This window comes from Hypanus sabinus, unplaced genomic scaffold, assembly GCF_030144855.1.
Source record: "Hypanus sabinus isolate sHypSab1 unplaced genomic scaffold, sHypSab1.hap1 scaffold_474, whole genome shotgun sequence".
Taxonomy (NCBI): Eukaryota; Metazoa; Chordata; class Chondrichthyes; order Myliobatiformes; family Dasyatidae; genus Hypanus; species Hypanus sabinus.
The window spans coordinates 143,177-169,815 of NW_026781345.1; the positions used below are offsets into that span (position 1 = coordinate 143,177).

The 26,639-nt window shown below is 43.4% G+C and overlaps 1 protein-coding gene across 1 annotated transcript; it reads left to right on the forward strand.

The window, feature by feature from the left end:
- Positions 1-2,738: 2,738 nt before the first annotated feature.
- On the forward strand, positions 2,739-26,408 carry LOC132389108 (probable G-protein coupled receptor 139). Its single transcript, XM_059961541.1, has 3 exons — positions 2,739-2,869; positions 23,905-24,197; positions 25,516-26,408. Exons 1-3 carry the CDS (start codon positions 2,739-2,741, stop codon positions 26,406-26,408), a joined length of 1,317 nt encoding a protein of 438 aa, XP_059817524.1.
- Positions 26,409-26,639: the final 231 nt, after the last annotated feature.

Consider the following 26,639-nt stretch of genomic DNA (forward strand, 5'->3'; position numbering starts at 1 on the left):
AAGACGGCCTGAGATTAAACAAGCTAATAGTAGAACGGAGAGAGGACCAAAAGTGACCAAACAAATAGTGGAATGGGGTCATTAAGCATCAAGTTATTTTATTATTGTGGCAATAACGTCAAGAAAGCTCAGGCGATTGCGAAGAAAATATGTCGCTGGATCTTTTTTTTTTATCATCATCTTCCGTCATCTTTGCAGATCGACGGTTTAGGGAAAGCTGGAACTTTCCTTCATATTTTTATTGCCGATAATGGAAAACAATCTGGAGGACAACGTTCCCATGAGCTCTCGCATTCATTCGGCGCTCTATTATATCTGGGTATTTATTATATTATATCTGGAGATTATTGCGTGGAACATTTGATACCCATCCTCAAATTTGATGTAACCGCAAATTGTTTCCAGTAACTTGGCCATAGTGGAAACCTCTTAATGAGAAAATCTCATCGCATACACATCTGTCCTTCTCTGATGTCTCATCCCGGGGTTTACACTTCGCACTTCAAAAACTATGTTACAAAAAACTACACAGACGTTTGACAGAATGAACACGCTGTGACGAATACGACGAATACCAGTGCATTATTTTATCTATTTATTTTTTGTGCAGGGTGCAGACAACTGTAGGAAGTATATCGTTATATAATATTAAACTTGACTCCAACAATTTCAAAGGTCCCAACAAACTTGATCCAGTAATCCTGTATAGTACATGATCACTTTCACTTGTTTTCTGCGTTTTCATTACAACCCAAATAAAAATGTAAGGAACAATGCAGGTACATAATTAATCCCGAGGGTACTGCCTACCAAATGTGTAACTGGCCTGATGTATGCGATCACTGCGTACCCAGTACAATAATGTGCAACTTCATTTAATTGTTCCCTGTAAATTGTACGGGTGTGAGCCGCGCATTAACAAAAAAAGTAGAACTGCAAACACAGCCTTTGTTCCAGACCAGCTGAAGTTAAACGTAGCAAGAAATAAAATTTAGGAAATGTGGAACTTAGTCTTTGTTGTATTGTATTTCCATAAATCCTTATATTAATGAATAAAATCAAAGTATGTGAGATATCAATGTGATCGTACAATAAGGTCATCACTCTGGCCTCTCATTCTCTTTGCCTTTTAAACAATATTCATCCTACTGTCAACAACATAATCTCGGCGTCATCGCTTCAGCTTTGGAATTATGCCTTGAATACCATCTAAATCAAGGGGAGCGCGATCATAATTGGACCAATATCTCCATTAAAATTATCTCTCAGTCACGAGCCCTCCTCTGACCATCCACGTCCACACGTTGTCTGTATCAAATTTCTGTCTACGATTGGAATTCAACAATTATAAAATGTCATGTTCTTACCGTTTTATTGTATTTCTATTTGACTGTGAACTCTGTGATTTACCGAAGACGTTGATGAAAACGGATTGTATTATCCGTTGTGATTCAAAAATGTCCTGAAATTATTAGTTTATTAATAGCAGCCTTTGTGTTTGACTGTCAGCTCTATCCTTGTTCAAAAGGGATAACATTAACTGCAAACTGAAAGATGACGAAAAGGCAACGATCTTCCAACTGTGATGCGTTGGTTTGGTGATAAAAGTGAATCATCGGTGCGGGTCAATAATATTTCTACAGGAATGGAATAAAATGCATTAGAATGGAGGAAAATGCCGCTAACAAGGGCAGGTGTTCCTGAAGGGATAAAGTACCTTGCAGTAATTATTTCAAGGGAATACCTTCTCCACAGTTAACCTTCCGTTTCTGATTACAACATTTGCTGCAGCAACATCAGATCTTCCACTCAGCGTGGCCTTCGGCCTACAAAACCGTGCCCAACATGTCTTTACCTCAGAACTACCTAGGCTTACCCATAGCCCTCTATTTTGCTACGCTCCAGGAGTCTCTTAAAAGACCCGATTTTATCAGACTCCACCACCGCCTATCGCAACCCAGACCAGGCACTCACTATTCCCTGCATAAAATAAAACTTACCACTGACATCTCCTCTATACGTACTTCCAAGCACCTTAAAAATATGCCCTCTGTTGATAGCCATTTTAGCACAGGAAGAAAGCCTCTGCTATCCTAACAATCAATACCTTTCATTACACCTCTCATCCTCCGTCGCTCCAAGGTGAAAAGGCCGAGTTTGCTCAACCTATTCTCAGAAGGCATGATCCCCAATCAAAGTAACATCTTTATAAACCTGTTCTGCACCCTTTCTATGACTTCCACGTCGTTCCTTTAGTAAGACGACCAGAATGGAACAGTACAACAGCTGGGATCCGACCAGGGTCCGAAGTAGTTGCAAAATTACCTCTCGGCTCTTAAACTCAATCCCACGGTTAATGAAGCCCAATACACCGTAATAACCACGGAGTAAACTTACGTAGCAGCTTTGAGTCCTATGGACACGGAGCACAAGACCCCGCTGATCCTCCACACTGCCACGTGTCTTAACATTTTTGCCAATTTCTGCCAGTTTCGTCCTGCTTTGTACACCGTTCTCTGCGTATTTATACTTTATCTTTAGATGTTACCCGCTCTCAATGAAATAAATTGTGCTCATGGACCAACCTCTGACGATCAGGTCATATCGACCGAGAAACCTCCAGCTTATTTCTTATAAAAGATTGTGTATTCGTTCTCAAACTCAACGAGTGAAAGCAACACACTGAGTCGAGCAAGGTCTGGTTGATCTGTTTACTGTTTCAATCAGTGCGCGCTGAAATGCCCGCTTCCAGCATCCCCCGCTCTTTCCGGGGCGGAATTGACGTCGGCTTCCGGGCCGCGGTCTGCTCCGCATTCAGAGCATTCTCTGTTGCCGCTGGCTTCGCACTCTCCCTGGACTGCTGGAACCGGTTGGCTTGCCATGTGGGCGAGCCGCCACGACTGCACAAATAATAATATTACCCTGCGTGTTTATGTAGAGTGACCCTTCTGTGATTTCAGAATTCCCTGCATCATTGTTCCGTGAATAATCACGCGTCCGGTTCTTCTTTTAGCAATCAGCCTGAAAGTCTGACCCATTTTTCGCTTGTTATGTATCTAGGGTCAGCTCTGTGTTTGCACCGTCGAATATTACGTTACTACAGAGCAGGATTAAACCAAGTTATCATACTCGAAGGCATTAATGTTTTGTAACATAGACTGCAAGAATAGAGTCGCAATCTCTCTCTCTCTCTCTCTCTCTCTCTCTCTCTCTCTCTCTCTCTCTCTCTCTCTCTCTCTCTCTCTCGCTCTCTCTCTCTCTCTCTCTCTCTCTCTCTCTCTCTCTCTCTCTCTCTCTCTCTCTCTCTCTCTCTCTCTCTCTCTCTCTCTCTCTCTCTCTCTCTCTCTCTCTCTCTCTCTCTCTCTCTCTCTCTCTCTCTCTCTCTCTCTCTTTCTATCTCAATCTCGTTCTCTGTCCAGCACGCTCTCTCTCTTCCTCTGTCTTACGGCCACGGGTAGGAGTAGGGTTAATGAAGCATAGATTTATAATTCAGAGAAATTATGTTCCGGTTGATATCATGGTTTCAGGAAGAAGGAGAACTTACGGGTGGAGAAAGAGGAAAAGAATATAGAGTCAAAGAAAGGGCAGCTTGTGACGCGAGCTGGAGTGGCTGGTACAGACGATTTTTTCCCACAATATCAGGGAGAATTGTCGAAACTGGGAAGCTGGGGAATAGGGTCTGCTCAAGCTACAACTTAATTGCGGCGGGTGTTAAGGTGCAAAGGGAATTTCTCTGGTATAATGAGGTGAGTGATGATGTCGGAATCAGCTGTAAAGAGCTAATTTGTAGCTCTAATGTAAAACAGAAAATGAGGCAGGAACTCAGCAGACCGGGCAGCGACTAGAAGTGAACAGTCAACGTTCCAGGTCTGCACTCTTTATCACGACTTTGACTTTGTGGGCGTCGTTTATGTCCAGAATCTGCAGATTTTCTCATGTTGTTTTTTTTTTTTAACTCTGTTCCTGATATAGTTTAAAGTTACCCACAAGTAGAGGTCCAGAATAGAAGCATGAAGGCAGCTGAATTGTAATACTCTGCAACATTTATTGGCAAACCTTAATTACTTTCAAAACCGGTAGATATTTTCCCGCATTCGTGAGCTTTTCTCGGAATGGTACCGTGCAGTCATTTGTAAAACAGTTAAAACCCTTTTAGAAGATAGTCCCAGGTAGGAGAGAGCAGAAGTGACAAATAGGAAAAAAATGAAAAAGAGATAAAGGGCGAAGAGACAGTCGGGTTATGACTGGAGCACGAGGGCTTGATACAGACGACAATATACTCGAAGGTCAGGCAATTCTGTAAGAAGCGCAAGTGGGGAAAGCAGATTTGCCCCGGGATTCAATGCCGCAGATGAGGTGAGAACAGAACGCTGAGGTCATAGATCACGGAGAGATCAGCCAGAAAGAGCTGTTTTGCAACTCTGAGGCAACACATGTAAAATGTCGGAGGAACATTGCAGGCCAAGTAGAGACAATGGAAAAGGTTAAACAGTCGACATTTCCGGCTGGCAGCCTGCAACAGCACTATAACTTTATGTGTGTGGTTTTGTATTCCGAGCATCTGCAGGCTAACTCGTCTTCGTTTTGTATCTCTGTTCAGCACTTTGTTTTCATTTTTCCCACAAGTGGGGCAGGGGGTGCAGCATCAGGAGCATGGAGACAGGCGAATTCTAACACCTTGCAGCATTTACTTCCACAGTCCCACTATATGTATTGGGTATTTCACCACTTTCTTCAGTTCCTCTCGGAATTTGCTCTGCGTCAGGGCGTAAATGCATGTATTGGTGCAGGAACTGAATTGCTGCAACATTGCCGATGCCTCTTCTGTTGTATAACGGGGATCCGTTACAGGATAATAAAAAGCACTCATTGAAATCCGTTGATAGATATAAAATACAACCTGTGTTACCCACAAGAATATGAAGCTACCGGTTATGCTGAAGAGCAAAACGATGGATTTGCGTCGGTTCTCCATCTCCCGGTCCTTCTCATTCTCTCCTCTCTTTTATCCCCGGAGACCTCTACGGACTCGACTGGCCGCGAGAATCCGCCTGACAGTCAGGTCAGAATATTGAACAGTAAAATCAGAAAGAACGGGACACAAGGGGTTAACATACGGTGAACTATCTCAAATGCCGCCCAAGCTGAAGAGTTTTGGAAGCTCGGCATATAAACGCAATGCCAGGGAACACCGTCAATTATTACAAATGGCTCGTATACACAGCCCCAGGGGATACACTCCAAACACGCCAGCACACTGACTGTCCCGATAATCACAGCCGCCGTTCGCTCGGTGCAATAGTTTATTTTTAGCTTCTCACTGCATATAGCCACAAACCGATCGACGGTGAAAGCGACAGTCAGCCAGACAGAAGTTGCAGTGCTCGCATAAACCAACCATCCAATGAGGCTGCACACAGGAGTGATGTCCAGTAATGATGGGGGAAAATAAAGCCAAGCTGTCCATGTCAGCAGCGGATCGGAAATAACGACCAGGAGATCGGCCGCTGCCATTCCCATCATGTAGAGAGTGACACATTTGGAAAGACCGCACTTTCTCCGGGACAGGATAACAATCGGTACCAAGTTCGCTGGAAGAGAGAGAGGGAACACTAAGTTGAGAAGATACTGAACATAAGCCAATGCAGCGAATTGACAGGATCATGTGATATTTCCACGTTATTGTCGCATTTACTGCGGGATGGGTCAAGAGAGGACGCAAAGCTGACGGAGACAGAGAAGCTGTTTACACAATGAAATTAACTTAATATAGTCTGAATATGTATTACTTCCTCATAATGTAAATCTGAAGTGGCAGAAGAAAATTCAACCTGGTTAACTACCTTCTCAGGTACAAGACTGGATGGAAAATTTCCTACTGGCGCCTTCCACGTCTCCTACGGATGAAATGTATAAATACGGACGCTGATATCGCTATTCATCCGTTAGACAATCATCACCTTACATTGTGCTTCATGTCAGCGGAGGACGGAAGAAAAACAGGAAATGCTGAAACAAACATTCAGATAAAACAATATATTGGGAAACAACACTTAAAGTGTCTCCGTTCAGATCTATTCGCAGAAAAGCCCCTAAACGAGTGTTGACTGCATGCTATCTCCATCCAAGTTGCTTGGGGCTTAGGGCTTCCAGCATTCCCATGCTTGTTTCCTATTTCAGCAATTGCCACTTCACTGACTTTACAACAGAACAGTGACAGATTCCAACCGACACGGCGCGGTTTGACAAAACATCACAGAATTCCTGAGGTGATAGGGTATTTTTTTTTTTTTAAATCCAGATCTCAGAATAACCCTGCCTGCCCATGCGGATACTAGGATTAGAGATGTGGTCGTGGAAACCAGCCATAGAAGCAATAATACCATTGGAATTGAATCCAATGCCCACCAGCGGCAACACACACGGTGACTTACCGAGAATTCCAAAGGTTGAAACAAAAGGATAATAAACATCTCGTATCCGCCAGATGATTGGATACGCCATTGCAGAGGGCATCCGAGACTTCTGTTGGTCGTGAACTCACAGCTCCGGCAGGGAATCTGAGCTGATGCATTCCAAAAGGTTCTGATTTATACAGAGGTTCTGTCTCCAGAGAGACGCTTATACCACTGACTATCTTCATTAATTACAGTCACTTGAATAAACACTTTAATTCAACACCATTTTGTCTGATGAATATTGATTCGATTGAACTCGAATACATCAACATTCTTGGGCATTAACTCAGAACTGTCTCATTTCGCAGCTTAATTGAATTACAGTAGACACACCCTCTCTTCGGTTGTCCATCGAAATCTAACGACGACGTCCACTCCTTTAACTCATTTTTTTTTATTCGGAGTAAATTTTGCACGACAATGTTAAACTACCTCAAGGTGATACTTTAATGCATTATACGCAGTGACAGTTTGGACGATGCTGATTATGTTAGATTAATACTTCAAGATTTATTCAGTCCGAAATAGAAAACCGGCACGCAATGTTCAAGCACACATTTGATTATTAATTACGCTGTTGTATTCAGATCCGTTGTTTTTGGCACATGTACAGAGATGCACTGAAAAAAAAAAAAGATTTTCATACGATGCAATAATGATCAGTTATTTGTCGTCGTAAAAGTTAAAAGCAATAACGGAATGCAGAATAAAGTATAACATCTGCGGAGAAAGAAGCATGATCAGGTGTAGGATCATAAAGAGGTACAGTGTGAAGCCAAGTCTCCTTCATGTAATACTAATTCTATAAATGCGCAATGACTGTTGTCGTTAATCCCCGTGATACGTGCATCACGTCGGTTTCGAAATCATCCTCTGACCTTAGATTTTTTTCCCGGAAAGGAGAGATGTGAGCGTAGATTTGAATATTCTTCAGAGAGCTGTGTGCAGGTATTTGATAATAAAGGTATAAGGTATTTGATATCCCGCAGTTATATAGGGATATGGAGTTGGGATTATTATGAGTCTATGGCATATATTGAAAGTAGAATTGCGCTTGCGTAGCGGATGGGAGACCTATTATTAATATCGGTGTGTCTGTATGTCCGGTTGGTGTAATGGACCAGACTGTACACAAAGCTTCAATTTTGTCCAAACTTTTGTTTCTACAGATCCAGCAGAGCTACCTCTTCTGGAATTGTGTACCTTTAGCTAATATCTTCAAATCTCCGAACTAATCCGACCTTACATACAGCACTCTGTGGAAGTGCTTTCCAGGTTTCCTCTAGAGACCCTCCCCCCCCCCACCCACACCGCTTGGGATCCGATTCCACAAATTGCTCTGTGTCTCCTGGCCTTGCTTTCACATTTTACCTGTATCTTGCGCATAATTATTTACCCTTCAGAATCAAATGATAACGTTAACAGTAATCGATCTATCTCTGACCTTCACGACTTTTTGAATCTCAAACATCACCCACATCATCCTCTCCTCCAAGAAAGAACAAGGTCATACAAGACGAAATCTAATCGAATATTATTTCTTATCTTATCAGAAATGTAAGGCAATGTTTGTTCGGAATGATCACAGGAAGAGGATAATGTAATAGAGCCCCTGTCTTTTGCCTTGTATAAGGTGGTATTTTTAAAATGGCTGATTTCTGTCAGAGTGCTAGACGAGTAGAAGTTGCGAACTCCCGTGACGTTGGGCAATAGGAACTGCTGTCAGAAGAACTGCGAGTTCCTGTGATTTGTACTTGTTGTATGGGGGATCTAAACACCTGTTTCCAATGTACCATAATCCAGGACTCTCAACATCGAAGTTACTGTTCCTACAAGACTGACCAGAAATCCAATGAGAGCTTCTTCCCAGAACCAGGGTCAGAATAGCAGAACAGCAATCTGTGAGTGTTATCTGCATTTCCAGAAAACCAGTCCCAACCCATTCAGTCACCGTGGGAGTCAGCCCACACGTCCCGAGATTGAGCTGGAGCTAGAGGAACCAGATAATTTGGGAGGCAGGGGCAGAAATAAACAAGAGTTAGATGGAGATAATCACCCCTAAGAATCAGGAGATCGGTAGCTGGATGACTGTGAGGAAAGGGAAGGGGTTTAGACAGAATGAGCAGAGAATCCCTGTGGCCGTTCCCAGTAATAATAAGTATACCGTTTTGGATACTGTGGGCGGGGACGACCTATCGGCGACTAGTTGCTGTTGTTGCGTCGCTGGCACCGACACTGGAACCTCAGCTTAGAAGGGATGCAGGGAAAAGAGGAAAGCAGTAGCGATACGGAATTCGATAGTTAGAGGGACAGATAAGAGGTTTTGTGGAAGAGATCGAGGATCTCTGATGGTCAGTTGCCTCCCTGGTGCCAGTGTTCGCGATATCTCGGATCGAGTTCTCGGTATTCTCAAGAGGCCGTGTGAGCAGTCGGATGTCATGGTCCATATAGAGACCAATGACGTGGGTAGGAAGAGTGACGAGGTCCTGAAAGGTGACTTTAGGGAGTTAGGCGCCAGGTTAAAGGACAGGATAGCAATCTCAGGATTGTTACCAGTGTCACGTGCAGACGGGTTTGGAAATAATAAGATAGCGCAGAAAACACGTGGCTGAATACATGGTGCAGGTGGGAGGGCTTCAGATTTACAGATAATTGGCCTGTTTTCCAGGGAAGGTGGGACATGTTCCGGCGGTACTATTAACATCTGAACTGGAGTGGGACAAATATTCTTGCAGTTAGTTTCCCTAGAGAGACTCCAGTGCATGTAAACTAGATACAAGGGAGGAGGGGAACCAGAATGCAGGAATAGATGTATGGGAGAAGGAAGAAAAAGAAGATCGTAAAGTTGTTTGCACCGTATAGTGATAAACAGAGAGTAATTCTGTGGAGAATTATTAAATGCATTTAAATGTTGAAGATCCTGAACGCTTACGGAGTGCCAAACCGTCTACTGAGAGCAACAGAGTCCAGCTATACCGAGACCATGGCGAAAGTTGTATCACCAGACAGAGAAACAGCAGTGTTCGAGCACCTAGCTGGTGTGCTGCAACCAGACACTCTGGCACCCTACATCTTTATAACCGTCCTTGATTACGTTCTACGTCAAGCTACCAAAGATCATGACAAGCTTGGTTTTACCTTAAAACCCGGACAAACCAAAAGGGTCAGAGCAGTTACGCTCAGAGATCCCGGTTTTGTAGATGACATAATCCTGCTCTCTGACCAGGCGGAGGAAGCACAGCGGCTACTGACAAAAGTGCAAATTGAGTGCAATGAAGTTAGAGAGTCCTTTACCGTGCCAGATCCCGGCGCCCTAGGCCTGAGTCGACGTCGTCGTCGTCGTAGTAGTAGTAGTAGTAGTAGTAGTAGTAGTATTAGTAGTAGTAGTAGTAGTAGTATAGTAGTAGTAGTAGTAGTAGTAATAGTAGTAGTAGTAGTATAGTAGTAGTAGTAGTAGTAGTAGTAGTAGTAGTAGTAGTAGTAGTAGTAGTAGTAGTAGTAGTAATACTCCAGTAAATATTAAAAAATGCTAAACCCTTATGTAAGTCGAAGTGAGGCTGAATTTCGTGAAGTATAGCAATAGCTATCTGTAATTTCTTGCTGCTTTGGGTACAGCAGTGTCAGAGCAATCAGCAGAACATCCGAATAGGTCGCATTTTGCATTGCTTATGTAAGGAAAGAAATACGGATCGGCTTGAGAAGTAAAAGTATAGGTGGGATTCAGCTCCGGAGCTTCCACTTAACGGGGCAGGAGAAATTGTTCAAAGTTTCAAAGATCCATTTAATATCAGAGTATCTTTACAGTATAACCCAACGAAACAAGAACTCCACTAGGATAAATGATAAAATCTCCGAAGTTAGCCACAGCCCTGCATTCCTGCACCCGACGCCTGCGCCGTTTGCGTGGATGCTGTGAAATGCAGATTGATCCAAATTCGCGCACATATTATCAGACCGTACTCCATGTACGTTTACAGAGTACTTTATAAATCTTACTACAACTAGGTATTTAATAGCGATACAGTATGAAAAGAAAAGAAAAGTTGCCAAGCTTATGAGAGTTCAATTTTTTCGAGCACAACCGTTGGAGCTCAATTAGCGTAGCATTCGGTCCACTCTTCGATCTTCTCCGACCTCCTCGACCCGCCGCTTGGGACCAACCTCGGTGCTCGACCAGAGCGCGTCCAGCACGTCCGTCCATTCCCGGGTCTGCTTCCGAAAAAGCCCGCGCACTCACTCCAGGTGCCCACACATACAGATAGAACAACATTGCTGCCATTGGTTAGTTGCTCCGTTATCAATAATTATAACCCAAACATTGCAACTAAACAGTTACCCACAAAGAAGCAATTTCATTATAAATCTACAGAACAGCCATTTTATATATGCAGTTAGCAGTTAACATACAGTTACTAATTTGTGAACCTTGTAGTTGTATGATTTTTATTATAGATTATTTGTGAACTATTCAATACTTAAACGAATGGCGTGTTCTCCGAGAGTTTACAGTGTGGATGCATTGTGAATATACAATATTTCCCCAGTACTTGACATTTATGAGATCCCTTGAAAGAGAAAGAGAGGTAATTCGTGCGTGAACGAGCGGAAGGCAGTCATGTGCTTGTGAGGCCTGTATTGACAAAATGATCAAATTAATCCTCTTTTTCACAATAGGTTCTCATTGTCTGCAAATGCCTGTTTCCGTGCATGCAGTAAACGTGCAGCTACTGATGTGCATTCAAGAGGCTGCTTCTCTTTCCGAAATTGTATAAAGTCATAGTATATAGGGTCCGCAACAACACACAAATGTTTTCCCTTTGTTCTTTAGAATACTTAGTAAGGATATTCACTCTGGTAATTAACTGTATATGGCAGTTAACTGCGACGGTTCTGCAGGAAGAAATGTCCAAGCTTAGATTTTTGTTTTCCCATCCCTGCGTATTTAGATTGTGATTGTTCTTGTTTCTTTGCCTTGGTAGTGATTACAGAGGGAGAAATGGATTCCACACTGGCCATGTGAAATCAAGGCGAGAGGGATCCAGATATGAGTGTATCTATACCGTGTGCGATGAACCCACTGTTGACAGTAATTGACAGTAAGGCAAATTCGTGTGCACTTGAATTGGGAATTTGAAATTGGCATTTTGGGAGTCTGGTTCATTTGGGGAGCCTCAAAAGATGTTGCTGAAGACTTTGAAATACTGAATAATACCGTGTCAATATGGCACTAAAAGGTACAGATGCAATTCTTCCCCTTGTGATTGTCAAGTCTTTGAGATAGTTTGGAATGTATTCACCCAATCTAACAATTACAGCAGCTCATTGACCATTTGCCCCTTTTCCTACTTGAACCTCATGAAGTGTGCAATCGTCCGTGGATTTTGCGATTAAAGGATCGCCAGGCACATAGTTATTTGAAATTATGACATATTTGACAAACTTAATGATTTTTAAAACTGTTTTATTCAAAAATTGCTCTGAATTGCAATTGGAGTGGGCGTTATCTACGCAGACGTCCATTTAACGTGAAAACATACTTCATTCCATCCTTCAGCTCTTGTCTGAAATTCCTCTGTGTCAGTGTATAGATACAAGTATTGGTGCACATACTCAGTATTTGCAACATTGACCCAAATTGCTGTAGTATATATACCGGAGAACTAAAATATCTGTCCTGGTAAAAGAAATTTTCCACTTGCCATTTCAGGGAATGAACTAAATAGGGCATCCAAAATAATATGAAATTAGCTGATATTGCAAACAACAAAATCGTCGATTTTCGACGGTTTTCCACCTCGGTATCTTTCTGATTATCACTGCTGTTCCGAAGTCCTCTGCGGACTCTATTTGCCGCAATGATATGTCTTACTGTTAACCCATTGAACACTAGAATTAAGCCGATTGGTAACAACGGTGATAAAATGCTGTCCAACAATTCGAGTCCTTTCCACACGGGTAAAGTAGCGTATTCATGTCTGACGGCGCAACGCCACGGCACGTTGTCAATTATGATGTAAGGTTCAAAAGCAAAGTAATACGGGACACTTCTCCCGCAACTCACTATAACCACCGTTGCTGTTCTCTCCGTGCAGTGTCGCTCCCGCAGCTTTCGACAACATATTGCGATGAAGCGATCGAAGGTAAAACTGACTGTAAACCAAACAGAACAGTCCGAAGCTACAAACCTAAGTACAACTGTCAGAGCGCATACAGGAGTGATGAGCAGGGATCTAGAATATATATAAATATTGTTGGTCTGTTCCACTAATGCGAAAAATATAACCACCATCAGATCCGCTGTTGCCATTCCAACCAGATAACGGGTGATGCATTTGGAGAGTCCGCATTTTCCACGCGATAGGATCACGATCGCCGTTAAATTAACTACAGGAAATTTGGAAGAAAAAAAAACAGAATTATCGTTCGCTACAAATGTCTGAATGCTGACCGTTCTTCAAATGCTATGCAGGGTATGGTTTTAAAAGAGAAAAGGTGAAATTCAATTTGTGCCGGCCCCAATAGTACACTCCTGCTGGAGGACCATAATGAACTGGCGACTTTCCGACAGTTTAGAACTGGGTATCTGCTTTCCTCGACTCAGCCACCGGTGAGTGGTCCATCGATCCATGAACAACGCCATTTCCATCATTAAAGGTGAAACAGTTGTATGGTTTATTTGTAATGAAATTAACAAATTTTAAGTCATGGGTTATAATTGAGTGATTATGGAAGAACTGACCTGCGTGTCGATATTTGTCTGGGCGGTCAGTTGAAAAAGCTGCCGATCTGGAAAAGCGACCAGTGTCGCTTAAGAAAGATGTGAAATGTCAAATATGAAAGTATGCTAATATCGGCAACAATGTAATTGACAAAAAAAGCACATCACATTGAAAAAATACGGAAAATGTAAAAAAAGAACCTTTCGGATTCTTGAATCGTGAATTCTGCAAACACATTTCAGACAACGTTTGCATCTGTGTTGATTAAAAGTCCGAACAGTGCAGCAGAACAAAAGCAAAACCGCGGCACCGTACACATGGTGACCAGCTCCAATATCTTACCAGGGATACTGATCGCTACAATTGCAGGATAGAAAACGCCCGCGATGTAGTAAATCGCTGGATATCCCATATTCCATCAGAGGTAGCGTTCAGGTGTACGCTAGGTGTACGTTCAGGTTTCCAAATGTTCATCTGGACCGGCGATCGATTTTACAGAATTATATACAACTCAGAGTAATTCCACTGAGGTAATTAGGGTGTTTATCACGTCAGTTCTATTAGGAACATTCAGCTACACACAAACAAAAATTAAAATGTTTTTCTCACTCTGTCTCCCGAAAGGATGTTATAAGTTATTAATTTTTAAGCAAAACATGAGGATTGCCAATTTAATTTCCAAGTCACCTGGATTCAGTTGCTGACGTGTTGTTTTCTGATCAGTGTTGTTTCTCTTCATAGACAATCATCCTGAGTAATCAACGAAGACAATCAACTTTAAACAGATTTATTTTGTCACATTCGCAGAGCACATTCGCTTCTGACATGAAGGGCCGGGGATTAGATCGGCGGTTGAAATGGGGTTCACTTTATTTAAGGGGGAGATAGGATCATTTTTTCTTTCGCTTGTTCTAGTCATTTCGAGTCACTTGGATGAAAGTACCGTAGACCGCGCCAAATTCACGCGTGAGAGAATGGTTTGTGTGGTTCTCAATAGGAGATATGCACGTGCTTCTGACCGACTGGTCAAATTATTGCAAGAGTGTGTTGTTCTGCCAACTCTGCAAAATTTTCAGGTGGTGTATCTGGCGTCGAATATATTACTTTCATTGACGGCGTGAATATATTGATCTCGTACTTGTCAAGTAAATACCATAAATATTTATAAAGCTAAATATCATCAACTACAACCGGCATTGAATTAATGACGGCTCAGTGAAACGTATGTATTCCACTTTCAGGAACAGGTTTTCATTTACTTCATTTTACCTGACAAAAGCCTTACTTCCTCTAACAGAGAACAATTGTGCTCTTTCAAAGAGAAGAACTGATGCTTATTTGTTGCTGATTGTTCATGTTATAAAAATGACTATTAAAATTTCTCAAATTTGGCAACTTATGCTCAGTGTCAAAATAAAACCTCCAATTAACTTCCTTTTTCAAAATGCTATAGGCAATATTTTGTTTGCCACTTCCTGTGGCGTGCTTTGTTCCCCACCTGTCACCGAGCTCTCACTTGTGGTTCCAAGTAACTGTTTGCATGCCAATATGGCAACACCCTGGTACGCCACTTCGACAGGTGGGCTAAACCAGGTGACAGTAGCCGGGAACATTCAAACCTGGAGAGAGAGGAAATTCCTTACCTTAACATGCAATACCAGATCCCGGAAGGTGCGGATGAGATCAACCGCAAGATGTAACGCCCAGGAATGCTGTGCTGCAACGATTAGTAGTGAGCGTAGGGTAAAACAATGCACAGAATGCTATAGAATGTCATGGCTGTTCGCTGACGCTGAGGTAGTCTCCAATCTCCACGATCATTCGTGCCAGTGGGTCAATGTTTTTGAGGTCGAGAGTGGAACTGCCTCAGTGCGGCTTTTTCACTACGAAATTCTTCCCCACCTCATCATTGGCCATGAGGGACAACCAACACCAGCAAAGAATAATTTAAGATGAAATAGAAATAAAATAACAGATCAAACCAGTTTGGAAAAAACGAAGTGCTAACATTGATAAACCCGGTATTTCATCTTGCATGATTTTCAGAATCATGCTGGTATGCATTTATTTTCTAGTTGTGATCCCATATATTCCGAATAAATTGTCACCATGTCTATTTCAAGGAAAGAGTTTTCAGTTTATCGCCAAGGCACCTGTATAAATAGATAGATATATAGGCCAATGGGGTATTCCCTCCTCACTAGCGATCTATGACTGCAAGTAAGACTATAACAGGTCTACTGGCACATCACTGACCACACTGATGTTATCAGCGCTTACTCTGACATGCCACCGACAACATGGATAATGGCTCAGCTTCACCAGTTCACTCAATATTGCAATGTTATTATCTCAGCTCATTCGGACCCACGGCACCTCACACAGAGAATATCACTTCATTTAGAGCCATCAATAAGTATGCTGAAAATCTCATTGTTTTTCCAGCCTTAACATGGACACAACGAAAACAAGTACGACCAAAAGATCCTAAACCCTAACAATACCCCTCTTTAAAGAAATGTTCCTCAGCACAATAGCACTGCCAGTGATGATGCCCAAACACCACTGGCTACACTGTCACTGGATATCAGAGCATATTACTCATGTCTTTATTTGCAAATGGCCGCTCCCTTGGAGCAAATGAAATGCAGATTACAAACTGCAGAATCAATAGCTCAAATGTGCAGTCAATAATGCCACTCACAGTACACTGCTCAGCAGGGGACGGCTCCCTGATGTGGACAGATTTTATGTGCTTCGTATCATTAATGATTTCATTTTAACTGTCATGCAGTTCAGACGTACAGTGAATGTACCAACGAGTCACCGTAACAGCAGTGGAACGTAAAAGAAACATTGAACCTTGGGTTTTGTTGTTATTTTCATACTGATATCGAGAGTGACCCGGAAGTTAAGGAGAGATATTCGCTCCTTTCTTTTTCATTAATCACATTGGGATATGTCTATACTTCGAAGCCCTTTTTTTATTTTCATGTGTCAAATAAAATTCGGTGCTATTTACTTGCAAGTCTTAAGACACACTTTCATTTAGTCAGACCGCACAAATCATGTTCAGTGGTTTCGCAGATAAAGAACCTCAATGACGAGAATAGGTTCAACTTGCATTCAGTGGATTCAGATGAAGGAAACCACCGGGAAAAGTCAGAGTACCGCGCCTTCATCACTTACACCTTTACTGAAACGATATGTTATTCTTTGATATCCCATACCAAGAATAAAATAGTAAATATCATTATTAATACATGTGTACATGTGATCTTACGTCAGGTATACTTAACCTTTGAAAAATTGTGCGGGTTGCTGCGAATAAAAGTGCATGGCTTATATAGTTTCAAGCAAGCTGTCTGGAACAACAGGAGGGAATTATTGCACATCGCTGGTCAGATCAATTACAGTCAAGCTGTGACGTAGTTCGGCGCTTGCAGAACGACGGCGTAGCCTTAGTTATGTTCTGTGGACGCAGGAAAGTAACAGGGATGGTAGTCAGACTCCCAACTGCCGGGGTCTAGTATGTTTCTGATCGCGTCCACGATATCGTGAAATGGGAGGGAGACAGCCAGAGGTCGTGGTACATATTGGTACCAACGACATAGGTAGGAAAAGGGAGGATGAACCTGCAAACAGATCACAGGGAGTTAGGAAGGTAGTTGTGAAGCAGGACCTCAAAGGTGGTAATCTCTGGATTACTGTCTGTGCCGCGTGAAGGTGAGTATAGGTGCAGGATCAATGCGTGAACGAGGGTTTGGAGCAGTGGACAGCGATTTAGATTTCTGCATCATTGGGACCACTTTGGGGCAGACGAACCTTCACTGAGCTGGAGTCTAAGGTTCTGGACAGTCTCTCTGCAAAACCACAATTTCTCCAAAGACTCCTCGTGCCCAATTCTCGTCAAATTTTCAAGGTGTATTTAATAGTCCGGCAGACAATATGGCCCTGTAACAGAAGCTATCAGGATATAGACTGCATACAGAATGCGCGTTGAATATTCTGACAGCTGGCATTCGTACAAATCAGTTTTAACTGCTGCGGCATAAACTGCGGGCTTTCGGTATACCCCTGTGGCAGACGTGTCTACGTATGTTGCTGGATCTTATCATTAAAGGCAAATAAATACGGGCTATCCTTGTGCAAAGGGCTGGAGAAAATGCTGAGCACAGATTGATTACTATAAAGGTATTAGTTTCTGCAGGTATGGAAGTAAGAATATTGTTGCTGTCCGGCACCAGCGAAGCGATAGGGATGACTATCTTATTAATGGTTCTTAATAAGTATCACTTAATTGCTGGAGTGATACCTTCTTAGGCTTCACTAGCTATACGGTACTGTTTAATGCAGGGCAGTGGAACAATTCGTTGTGGAGTAACTTTACTCTCCGGAACTGTTTGGAATTTTCCCACATGAATTTTATATTGGGCCCATAGCTCCACTGGTTCCCGCGCTAAGGCTGTAGGGAGCAGTAAGGGGTCTTCATGCTGGTGGCTGCTGTTTTTCAACAGGTGCTTTCCAGCTCTAGGTCCTTAACATAATCTGTCTCTCCTTTTAGTTAAATCTATTCGCGCTTTTTGACCCAGTACGGGCAGAGCGATAGTAGAAACAGCATTAGTTTGTTTGACTAATTGTCTTGTGATCGTCCCGATACCATTGGGTTTTGCTGGTGGCTTTATGGCCACGGTCAAATGAGGGTTTGAAGAGTGCCCTAGTCGGAATCTGACATCCCGATCCTCCACTAAGTCTTCAGGACTCCTAATACCTCGGGACCAAAAGACACATGAGCTGTTGCCTTAAGCTTTTCTTTACCGTTTAAATAATGGTGTACAGCATGATTGCAGTGCCCGTCAGTTTCCAATGTACAATGGAGCTGCTTCTTTTCTCGGCTTCAATTAATCAAATATTGCTGATTTTGCTTGTCCTAAGATTGTGTCATACGGTATCCGGACTTGCATAGCATGAGGATTGCTATCCAGCTGTAACAGTATAACATGAGTGCTGTTCTTTCCATTGCCCGACCTTTCTTTAATTTTACCGTCCCTAATTTGAGGAAAACTCCATATATGTACCTTTAGCCGTGCAGTGCACTTTTCCCCCTAATTCACAAAGGGTCTGTCGACCCAACAGGTGAAGCGGACCTGTTTTAGATATAATGAAGGAGTTTGGTAAAAACTTACCCTTCACCTGCAGTAAGGCTGTCGTGAAGATTGGCTCAGTCATCGAAATTCAGTGGTTTCAACAATGGTATCACTCAAGAGGATGTCCATGGAATGGCTTACAGATGGCATCGTGGCACCTGTATCAATCCGACAATTCAAATAACTATTCCCTATTCTTACAGCGGTCATGGGTTCTTCTTTCATGTTTTTGGACAACCTGATTACCACCGGATGCACCACCTTTTCTCCGCAGCACCCCTAGGCTGACTAAAAGGAAAATTTGCTGATCCCGCATCCGGAGGTGGAAACTCCCTGGACGTCGGGGCCGCTTTATCGTCTTAATCTTTTTGGCGGTGTTCTTTCCTGCCTGAAATTGTGATCAAAGTCTTCACGTTACTTCCGAACCTTGTCGGTTTATTGGCAGGATCAACTCTAGCCGGCCGACGCCTGGCGTTTCATGTTTAAGATTTCAATTACAGTTAAGACAGAACGTTTCTTTGTACAGATTATGTTCACAGTGAGCGCCCACTGAAACTCAATCTGCGTAGACGAAAGCTCCTCCGACATTTTTCCTTCCGTGTTTTTTTTTCTTTTTGTAGTCCTCGCTTGACTGAGGTCTTCCACCAGCCTCAGCCGTGCAGGCGTCTTGCCCTATTCTGAGTCACTGGCCGGACGCTAGGCTATCGACTAACTCCTCTCCCACAGGGAGGTCTCCGGCAACTACCCCGCTCCTGCTAGAACAGGACTGTAGTAATTCGGACACTATCCCCTTTCAGCTAGAGCTGTCCCTATTTAACTCTGCTCTCTTAGCTAGCCTTTATTCGGATCTCGTTTAATGGAGATCCCATCCCCGTCGCCAGATTCTGTCTTGGTAATTTTAGCTAAGGACACCAGAACGACTTCGAGTTTCTTTTTAATAGTTTATTGATACGTTGTCATGGAGAGTCTGTAGCGGTCTCCACCGCCACCAGAGCTCTGGTTTCTAGGTTATACATAGCCCGTATTTATATAACAAGACATACAACTTTGCATGACGTTGTTTATGCATCTTACAGTCGGTACATGATCAAACTTTTACAAGAGTGTCAATTATCACTGAGCGAGAGTCCTGGTCGATGGACTCCTTGGTAGGGAGATCTGTACCTGTAATGGACTCACGGTATCAAAAGCTAATCCATGGTTATTCCACTCACAAGCATTGTTATTTCCAAACCGGACAATGAGGCGGCCAGTCAGGAAGACATGGAAAATATGCACAAAATGACATAAATAATCTGTAAGTGCTGGTAAACCTTTCTAGGATACTACAAACAGATTCTGAACTTTAAAGCCTCTACACTAAGAATCCCAGTCCATTTTGGGGAAATTATAGTCACACACCACTCTGGTACTTTTACAACTTTCCATAACCTGCCTACGCTTCTGTTCCTATTTCTCCTGCTTGCACTTCAAAACATTTGGAAATTGAGGCACACAGCATTTCAAAGGTCCCCTTTATCAACTCTACGTTACATCTTGAAAGATGCCCAGCGGGAGGCAAGTTATTGACAGTGTCCATGAATTACACTTCAGTGTCAGGGTTAAATACGTCTCAATCCTTGAAGGTTTGTGTTTGTACTAGTGTTTCGCTTCGGCGCAGTGTATTGGGCGTGCATAGATCTATGTGCTCATTGCACTATGTTCGGCGTTTTATAGGTCTGAGCCCTGGTATTGCAGGTTATGTTATGATTGGAGACTCGATCGACAGGGGAGCAGACAGGAGATTTTGTGGATGTGGGAAGGACATCCGAATGGTTGCCAGATTTCGGGATGTCTCTGACCGTGTGCATGACATCCTGGTACGAGAGCGAAAGCAACCAGAAGTCGTGATACATGTTGGTACCAACGACATAGCAAGATAGGGATGAGGTCCTGATGAACGAGTTTCGGGGACTAGGCAGAATGCTGAAGAACAGGACCTCAAGGGTTCTCAGGATTGCTGCCAATGCTACGAGATAGTGATGGTAAGAATTGGAGGAGATGGCATTTGGATGCGTGGCTGAGCAGTTGGTGCACGGGGCAGGATTTCCGATTTTTGGATCATTGGGATCTCATCTGGGAAAGGTTGGACCTGTACAGATTTGATGGGTTGCACCTGAACTCGAGGGGGAGCAACATCCTTGCAGGTAGGTTTGCTAGCATGCTTCGGGAAGGTTAAAGTAATAATGCTAGGGGGGTGGAACACCGTGAGATAGAGCAGTGAAAGAAGTGCATGGAGTAAAGCCAGATCAAACATATGGAGAGGCTTTGAGGAAAGAGAAGCAGCATAAAAGTTGTAAAGGTAGTAAGGTAGAAGGGCTAAAGTGTGTTTCCTTCAATGCAAGAAGCAACAGGAACAAAGGCGATGAACTGAGAGCTTGGATACATACATGGAAGTATGATGTAGTGGCCATTACATAGACTTGGCTGGCACCAGGGCAGCAATGGATTCTCAATATTCCTGGATTTCAGTTCTTTACAAGCGATGGGGGGCGGGAAGGGGAGGAGATGCGGTATTATTGGTCAGGGAGACTATTACAGCTACAGAAAGGGTGGGTGATGAAGCAGGATGCTCTTTTGAGTCAGTATGGGTGGAAGACAGGAACAGGAAAGGAGCAGTTACTCTGCTGTGGTTATTCTATCGGCCCGCTGATAGCAGCAGAGATACCGTGGAGCAGATTAAGAGGCAGAGTTTGGAAAGATGTAAAAATAACAGGGTTGTTATCATGGGTGACTTTAACTTCCCTAATTTTCATTGGCACCTGATAAGTTCCAAGGGTTTAGATGGAACAGAGTTTATTAAGTGTGTCCAGGACAGATTCCTGTCACAATTTGTTGACGGGCCGACTAGGGTGAATGCCATATTAGATCTAGTATTAGGTAACGACCCGGGTCTGGTCGCAGATCTCTCAGTGGGTGTGCATCGGGGGGGGGGGGGGACAGTGATCACCGCTCCCTGGCCTTTAGCATTATCATGGAAAAGGATAGAATCAGAGAGGACAGGAAAAATTTAATTGGTGAATGTCAAATTACGAGGCTATCAGGCTGGAACTTGCGGGTGTTAATTGGGATAATGTTTTTGCAGGCAAATGTACTATGGGCATGTGGTCAATGATTAAGGATCTCTTTCAGGATGTTAGGGATACATATGTTCCGGTAAAGAAGATAAAGCATGCTGGCTGAAGGAACCATTGGGGCAAGTGAGGTGGAAAATCCAGTCAGCTGGAAGAAGGCAGCATACATGAGGTTTAAGAAGCAATGATCAGATGGGTCTATTGAGTAATATAGAGTAGCAAGAAATGAGCTTAAGAAGGTGCTGAGAAGAGCAACCAGGGCGCATCAGAAGGCCTTGGCGAGTAGGGTATAGGGAAACACAAGGCATTCTCCAGTTATGTGAAGAACAAAAGGATGACAGGAGTGAAGGTAGGACAGATTAGACATAAAATTGGGGAGATGTGCCTGGAGGCTGTGGAAGCGAGCGAGGTCCTCAGTGAATACTTGTCATCGGTGTTCAGCAATGAGAGGGAAATTGATGGCGCTGTGGACAATATGAGTGAGGTTGATGTTCTGGAGCTCGTTGATATGGAAGGAGAGGATGTGTTGGAGTTATTAAAATACATTAGGACGGATAAGTCCCCAGGACCTGACGGAATACTCCCCAGGCTGCTCCACAAGGCGAGGGAAGAGATGGCTGTGCCTTTGTCTAGGATGTTTATATACTCGTTGTCCACGACAATGGTACCGGAGGACTGGAGGGACTGGAGTTCCCCTTGTTCAGAAAGGTTAGTGAGGATAGTCTGGTAAAAATAGACCAGTGAGCCTCACGTCTGTGGTAGAGAAGATTGGAAAAAATTCTTGGAGATAGGAACGATGGGAATTCAGCGAATATTGGTCTAATCAGGGATAGTCAGCATGTCTTAGTGATGGGCAGATCGTGTCAAACAAGACTGATAGTTCTTTGAGGAGGTGACCAGGCATTTAGATTGGGGTAGTGCAGTGGACGTGACCCACATGGATTTTATTAAGGCATTTGGCAAATTTCCACGCTTTGTAGGCTTATTCGGAAAGTCAGAAGACATGGACTCCAGGGAAGTTTGGCCAGGTGGATTCAGGATTGGCTTGCCTGAAGAAGGCAGAGGGTCAGGTGGAGGGAGTACATTCAGATTAGAGGGTTGTGACCAGCGGTGTACCACAAGGATCTGCTCTGGGACCTGTCCTTTTCGTGATTTTTATTAACGACCTGGACGTGAACGTCGAAGGGTGGGCTGTCAAGTTTGCAGGCAACACAAAGGTTTGTGGCATTGTAGATAGTGTAGAGGATTGTCAAAGATTGCAGAGAGACATTGATAGGATGCAGAAGTGGGCTGAGAAGTGGCAGATGGAGTTCAACCCTGGGAAGTGTGAGGTGGTCCACTTTAAATGGACAAACGCCGTGGCAATAAACACAGTATTTGGGAGTGCGGAAGAGCAGAGGGATCTCGGTGGTACATGTCAACAGATCCCTGAAAGTTGCCTCACAAGTAGATAGCTTAGTTAAAAAAACTTATGCGGTGTTAGCTTTAATAAGTCAAGGGATGGAGTTTATGAGTCGCGATGTAATGATGCAGCTCTACAAAACAATGGATAGACCACACTTGGAGCACCATGTCCAGTTCTGGTCGCCTCACTATAGGAAGGATGTAGAAGCATTGGAAAGGGTACAGAGTAGATTTACCAGGATGCTACCTGGTTTAGTGTGCACGGATCATAACCAGAGATTAAGGGAGCTAAGACTTTGCTCTTTGGAGAGAAGGAGGATGGGAGGAGATTTGATAGAGTTATACAAGTTATTAAGAGTAATAGATAGAATGGATAGACAGCACCTCTTCCCCATGGCACTACTGCTCAGTATAAGTAGACATGACTTTGAGGCAACGGGAGGGAAGTTCAAGGGGGATATGAGAGGAAGTTTTTTTTTTACTCTGAGAGTGGTTGGTGCGTGCAATGCACAGCCTGAGTCAGTGGTGAAGGCAGAAACACTAGTGAAGTTTAAGAGACTGCTAGACATGTATATGGAGGAATTTAAGGTGGGGGGTTATATGGGAGGCAGGGTTTGAGGGTCGGCACAACATTGTGGGCCGAAGTCCTGTAATGGGCTGTACTATTCTACGTTCTATGTTCCACGTTCCAAGATCATGCAGCTCTGTTTCAGCACCACCGTTTTGAGTTTCTCATTTTACGCCCGCCAAAGCCGATTCATATCAGACTTTTAACTAATTTACTTCTTTCCATACACCGGATTTCTAAAAAAAATACCTACTTATTTCTTATTGAAGGGACATGTTGTTCTGCTTTAAACAGTTAAAGCTACCGAAATACCATGTGATTTGTTTTCTTTTGTAATTCCAATTTTTGTAATAATAGCAGAACTGATCTATACACATCTCCCTCAGCTGCTGGGTAAAACAAGGGTTAACTGTTATTGTCATTTCGTGGAAAATAAATTGCGTCAATTCAGGGTAGGCTGCTGACGTCAGCGGAGGTTCTATCTCTTATTAATAGGAGTCCCTTTCAGTCAGTTCCCCAGTTTCAGCGAGAGCAGCCTCTCCTGCCAAGGACAGAGATCCGCAGCGGCACCAAGAGGGGGAGTAAGAACAGACTGTCTGGTTCTGTCATGGATCACACACCGGGAGGGACAGCTTGGAATATAACAAGAAATGAGAAAAATACCTTCTGGATGGTTCCATATATTTTGGCAGAGGATGATTGGCTAACGGTAGATTATCGAATGATGAGTGTGTTTATCACCATTCAAGTGATTTTCTTCCCCGTCCTCGCTATCATTGCTCTTCCCGGTGAGTCTCTTTCCAAAGATAACTTATGAAACAGCATTGAATCGCACGTTTTCTTGTCACGTTTTCCTTTCCTAATAATAATTAAGGCTGCTCTCGCACATCCCAGCTGTTGATTAAGCAAATCATTACCCTATTATCTTTGGTAATTTACTGTTCTGATGATCCCTGTCTAAGAAAATATGTGCTGTCAGTTGTGATGATCCAGATCAGGAAATAAAATATTTAATGTTTGAAGCGTGTTTGATAGCCTATTGCCTGGATTAGCAGGAGTTTATGGGAATAGGGCAGAAAGACTGGGGAAGCTTACCTGCAGCTGAAAGTCTCAGATGGAGCCGTCGTGCAGAGGATGCGTCCAACAGTGTGAGAGTCTAGGGCCAGACAGCGCAAAATCAACATGGATGAATTCCACTTGGAACAGCGCTGCCGAGGAATTTCTATCGGCAGAGGCAATGTGTCTGTGGATCTCATTGCCGTGGATGGTTGCTGAGGCCAAATGATTGGGTGTATTTTAAGCAAAAGTTAATAGGTACGCAATTAACAGGGATATCAAAGTTTACGGAGTGAAGGCAAGAGACAGTGTTGGGATGAAATCTATCAATTATGGTTGAATGGCTTCTGATCGCATGCTTGGTCAGGCTGCCTTAGTAAATGCTGCGGATGCAATGGTTAAATTGCTGATGAGTTCACTTATAGACAATCGTTGCACACAGCAGCCTGTCGGTGATCATGACGTGTGTCGGTGACAAATCACCTTCATTGTTGCTGAAAAAATAACGCATCATCGATACTTCAATGAATGACATTCAATTGTAAAGGCGAATGTACAAGATGCAAACCGTGAGACTCGCGGTGTGATTTGAAGGTGACGTCGCCAAACAACAGTAGACGTGCAATAATAAGGTTTTGGTCTGCTACCCCATTTGCTGATCCAGACGCCCCGGGAAACTATCAGGGACGGGGATCTGCGTTTCAGCTAAATCGGGTAGGTGTCAAGGTCACTTATTTCACAATAAATGAGTTTTCAGAGATTCCGCAGATGCATCATTCAGCTCTTTTCCCCCAACACGGACGGAATTTCCCAATCATCAGCCATCTTCATTTGTGTTTGTCGCTGTCTGTTTCGCTGCCGACATTCGATCGATCAGATTGTACTGATTTTCCACTACTTTGCAAAACCGTTTAGTTTTATTGATCGCTAATATTTACAATTATGTTATTCTGTCAAGTAGACTCATTTCTATCATTGGTACATATTATATACTTGCTTTAAGAGAACTCTGTCTTCTGTGTTTACTGTGATTGTTTATTTTGTTCGCAGTGAACACGGTGACCATATTCATCCTGTCTCGTGGTAAGTGCGGCCTCTCCAGAGTTGTCACTTGCTACCTGGTTGCCATGGCAGTGGCGGATATTCTGGTCCTTATCCTGGACCTGATATTGAGCAAGATTCCACTTATGTACACGCCATACCTCGTTTTCGTCCTATCAATGCCCAAGGTGTGTAATATCCAGGCTGCTCTGATTTACACCGTCACAGACTGTTCGGTCTGGTTCACCGTTACGTTCACCTTTGATCGGTTTGTCGCCATTTGTTGCCAGAAGCTGAAAACAAAATATTGCACCGGGAAAACTGCGGGTGTTGTTTTGGGGACAGTGACTGCGATCAGCTGTTTGAAGAATATTTACTGGTATTTGCGGCTCTCAGAGATATACACATGGTCAATCAATCCATTCATTTGTAAAAAGAGAGATTATTATTTGAATTTCACTTCTGAGGTTGACTTATTCTATTACTTCCTCACCCCTGTATTCCCATTTCTGCTGGTTCTAGTAACGAATGTTTTCACCGTCAGGCATGTCTTGGTTACGAGCAGAACTCGCAGGAGACTCAGGGTTCCCGGAAACGGACAGAGTGTCAGAGACCCGGAGATGGAGAAACGCAGGAAATCCCTCGTTTTATTGCTGATCGTCTCCGGCAATTTCATCCTGCTGTGGGCACCTTTCACTGTGTTCTCTGCGTGGGATCGGATATGCGATCTTACCAATTTCGTGCTTCCGCCCGAATCTCTGCGAGAACTTGGCATCATTTTGCAGCTTCTGAGCTGTTGTACAAACACGGCCCTTTACGCCTTTACACAGACCAAGTTCAGGGTGCAACTAACTAATGTGGTAAAATCTCCGCTCGCTCTCTTTGTAGTGAAGAAGTGGTGACTTAGCGGTGTCTCCCGACAGCCAATCCACCCAATGCCTCCTTACCCCGAATGCAACTAATGTCCCATACATTGTGGCGACTTCCTGTTCCTCTGGGACCGGCGTTGTCCTTCTTCCATTCACTCCTCTCAAGGGCCCATAACATAGCAGGTTCACAATGCACTTCCCTCATTCTCCAGCCCATCCTCCCATTTCTGCCCAACAGGTCTCAGTATTTTTTCCCCACAGTTG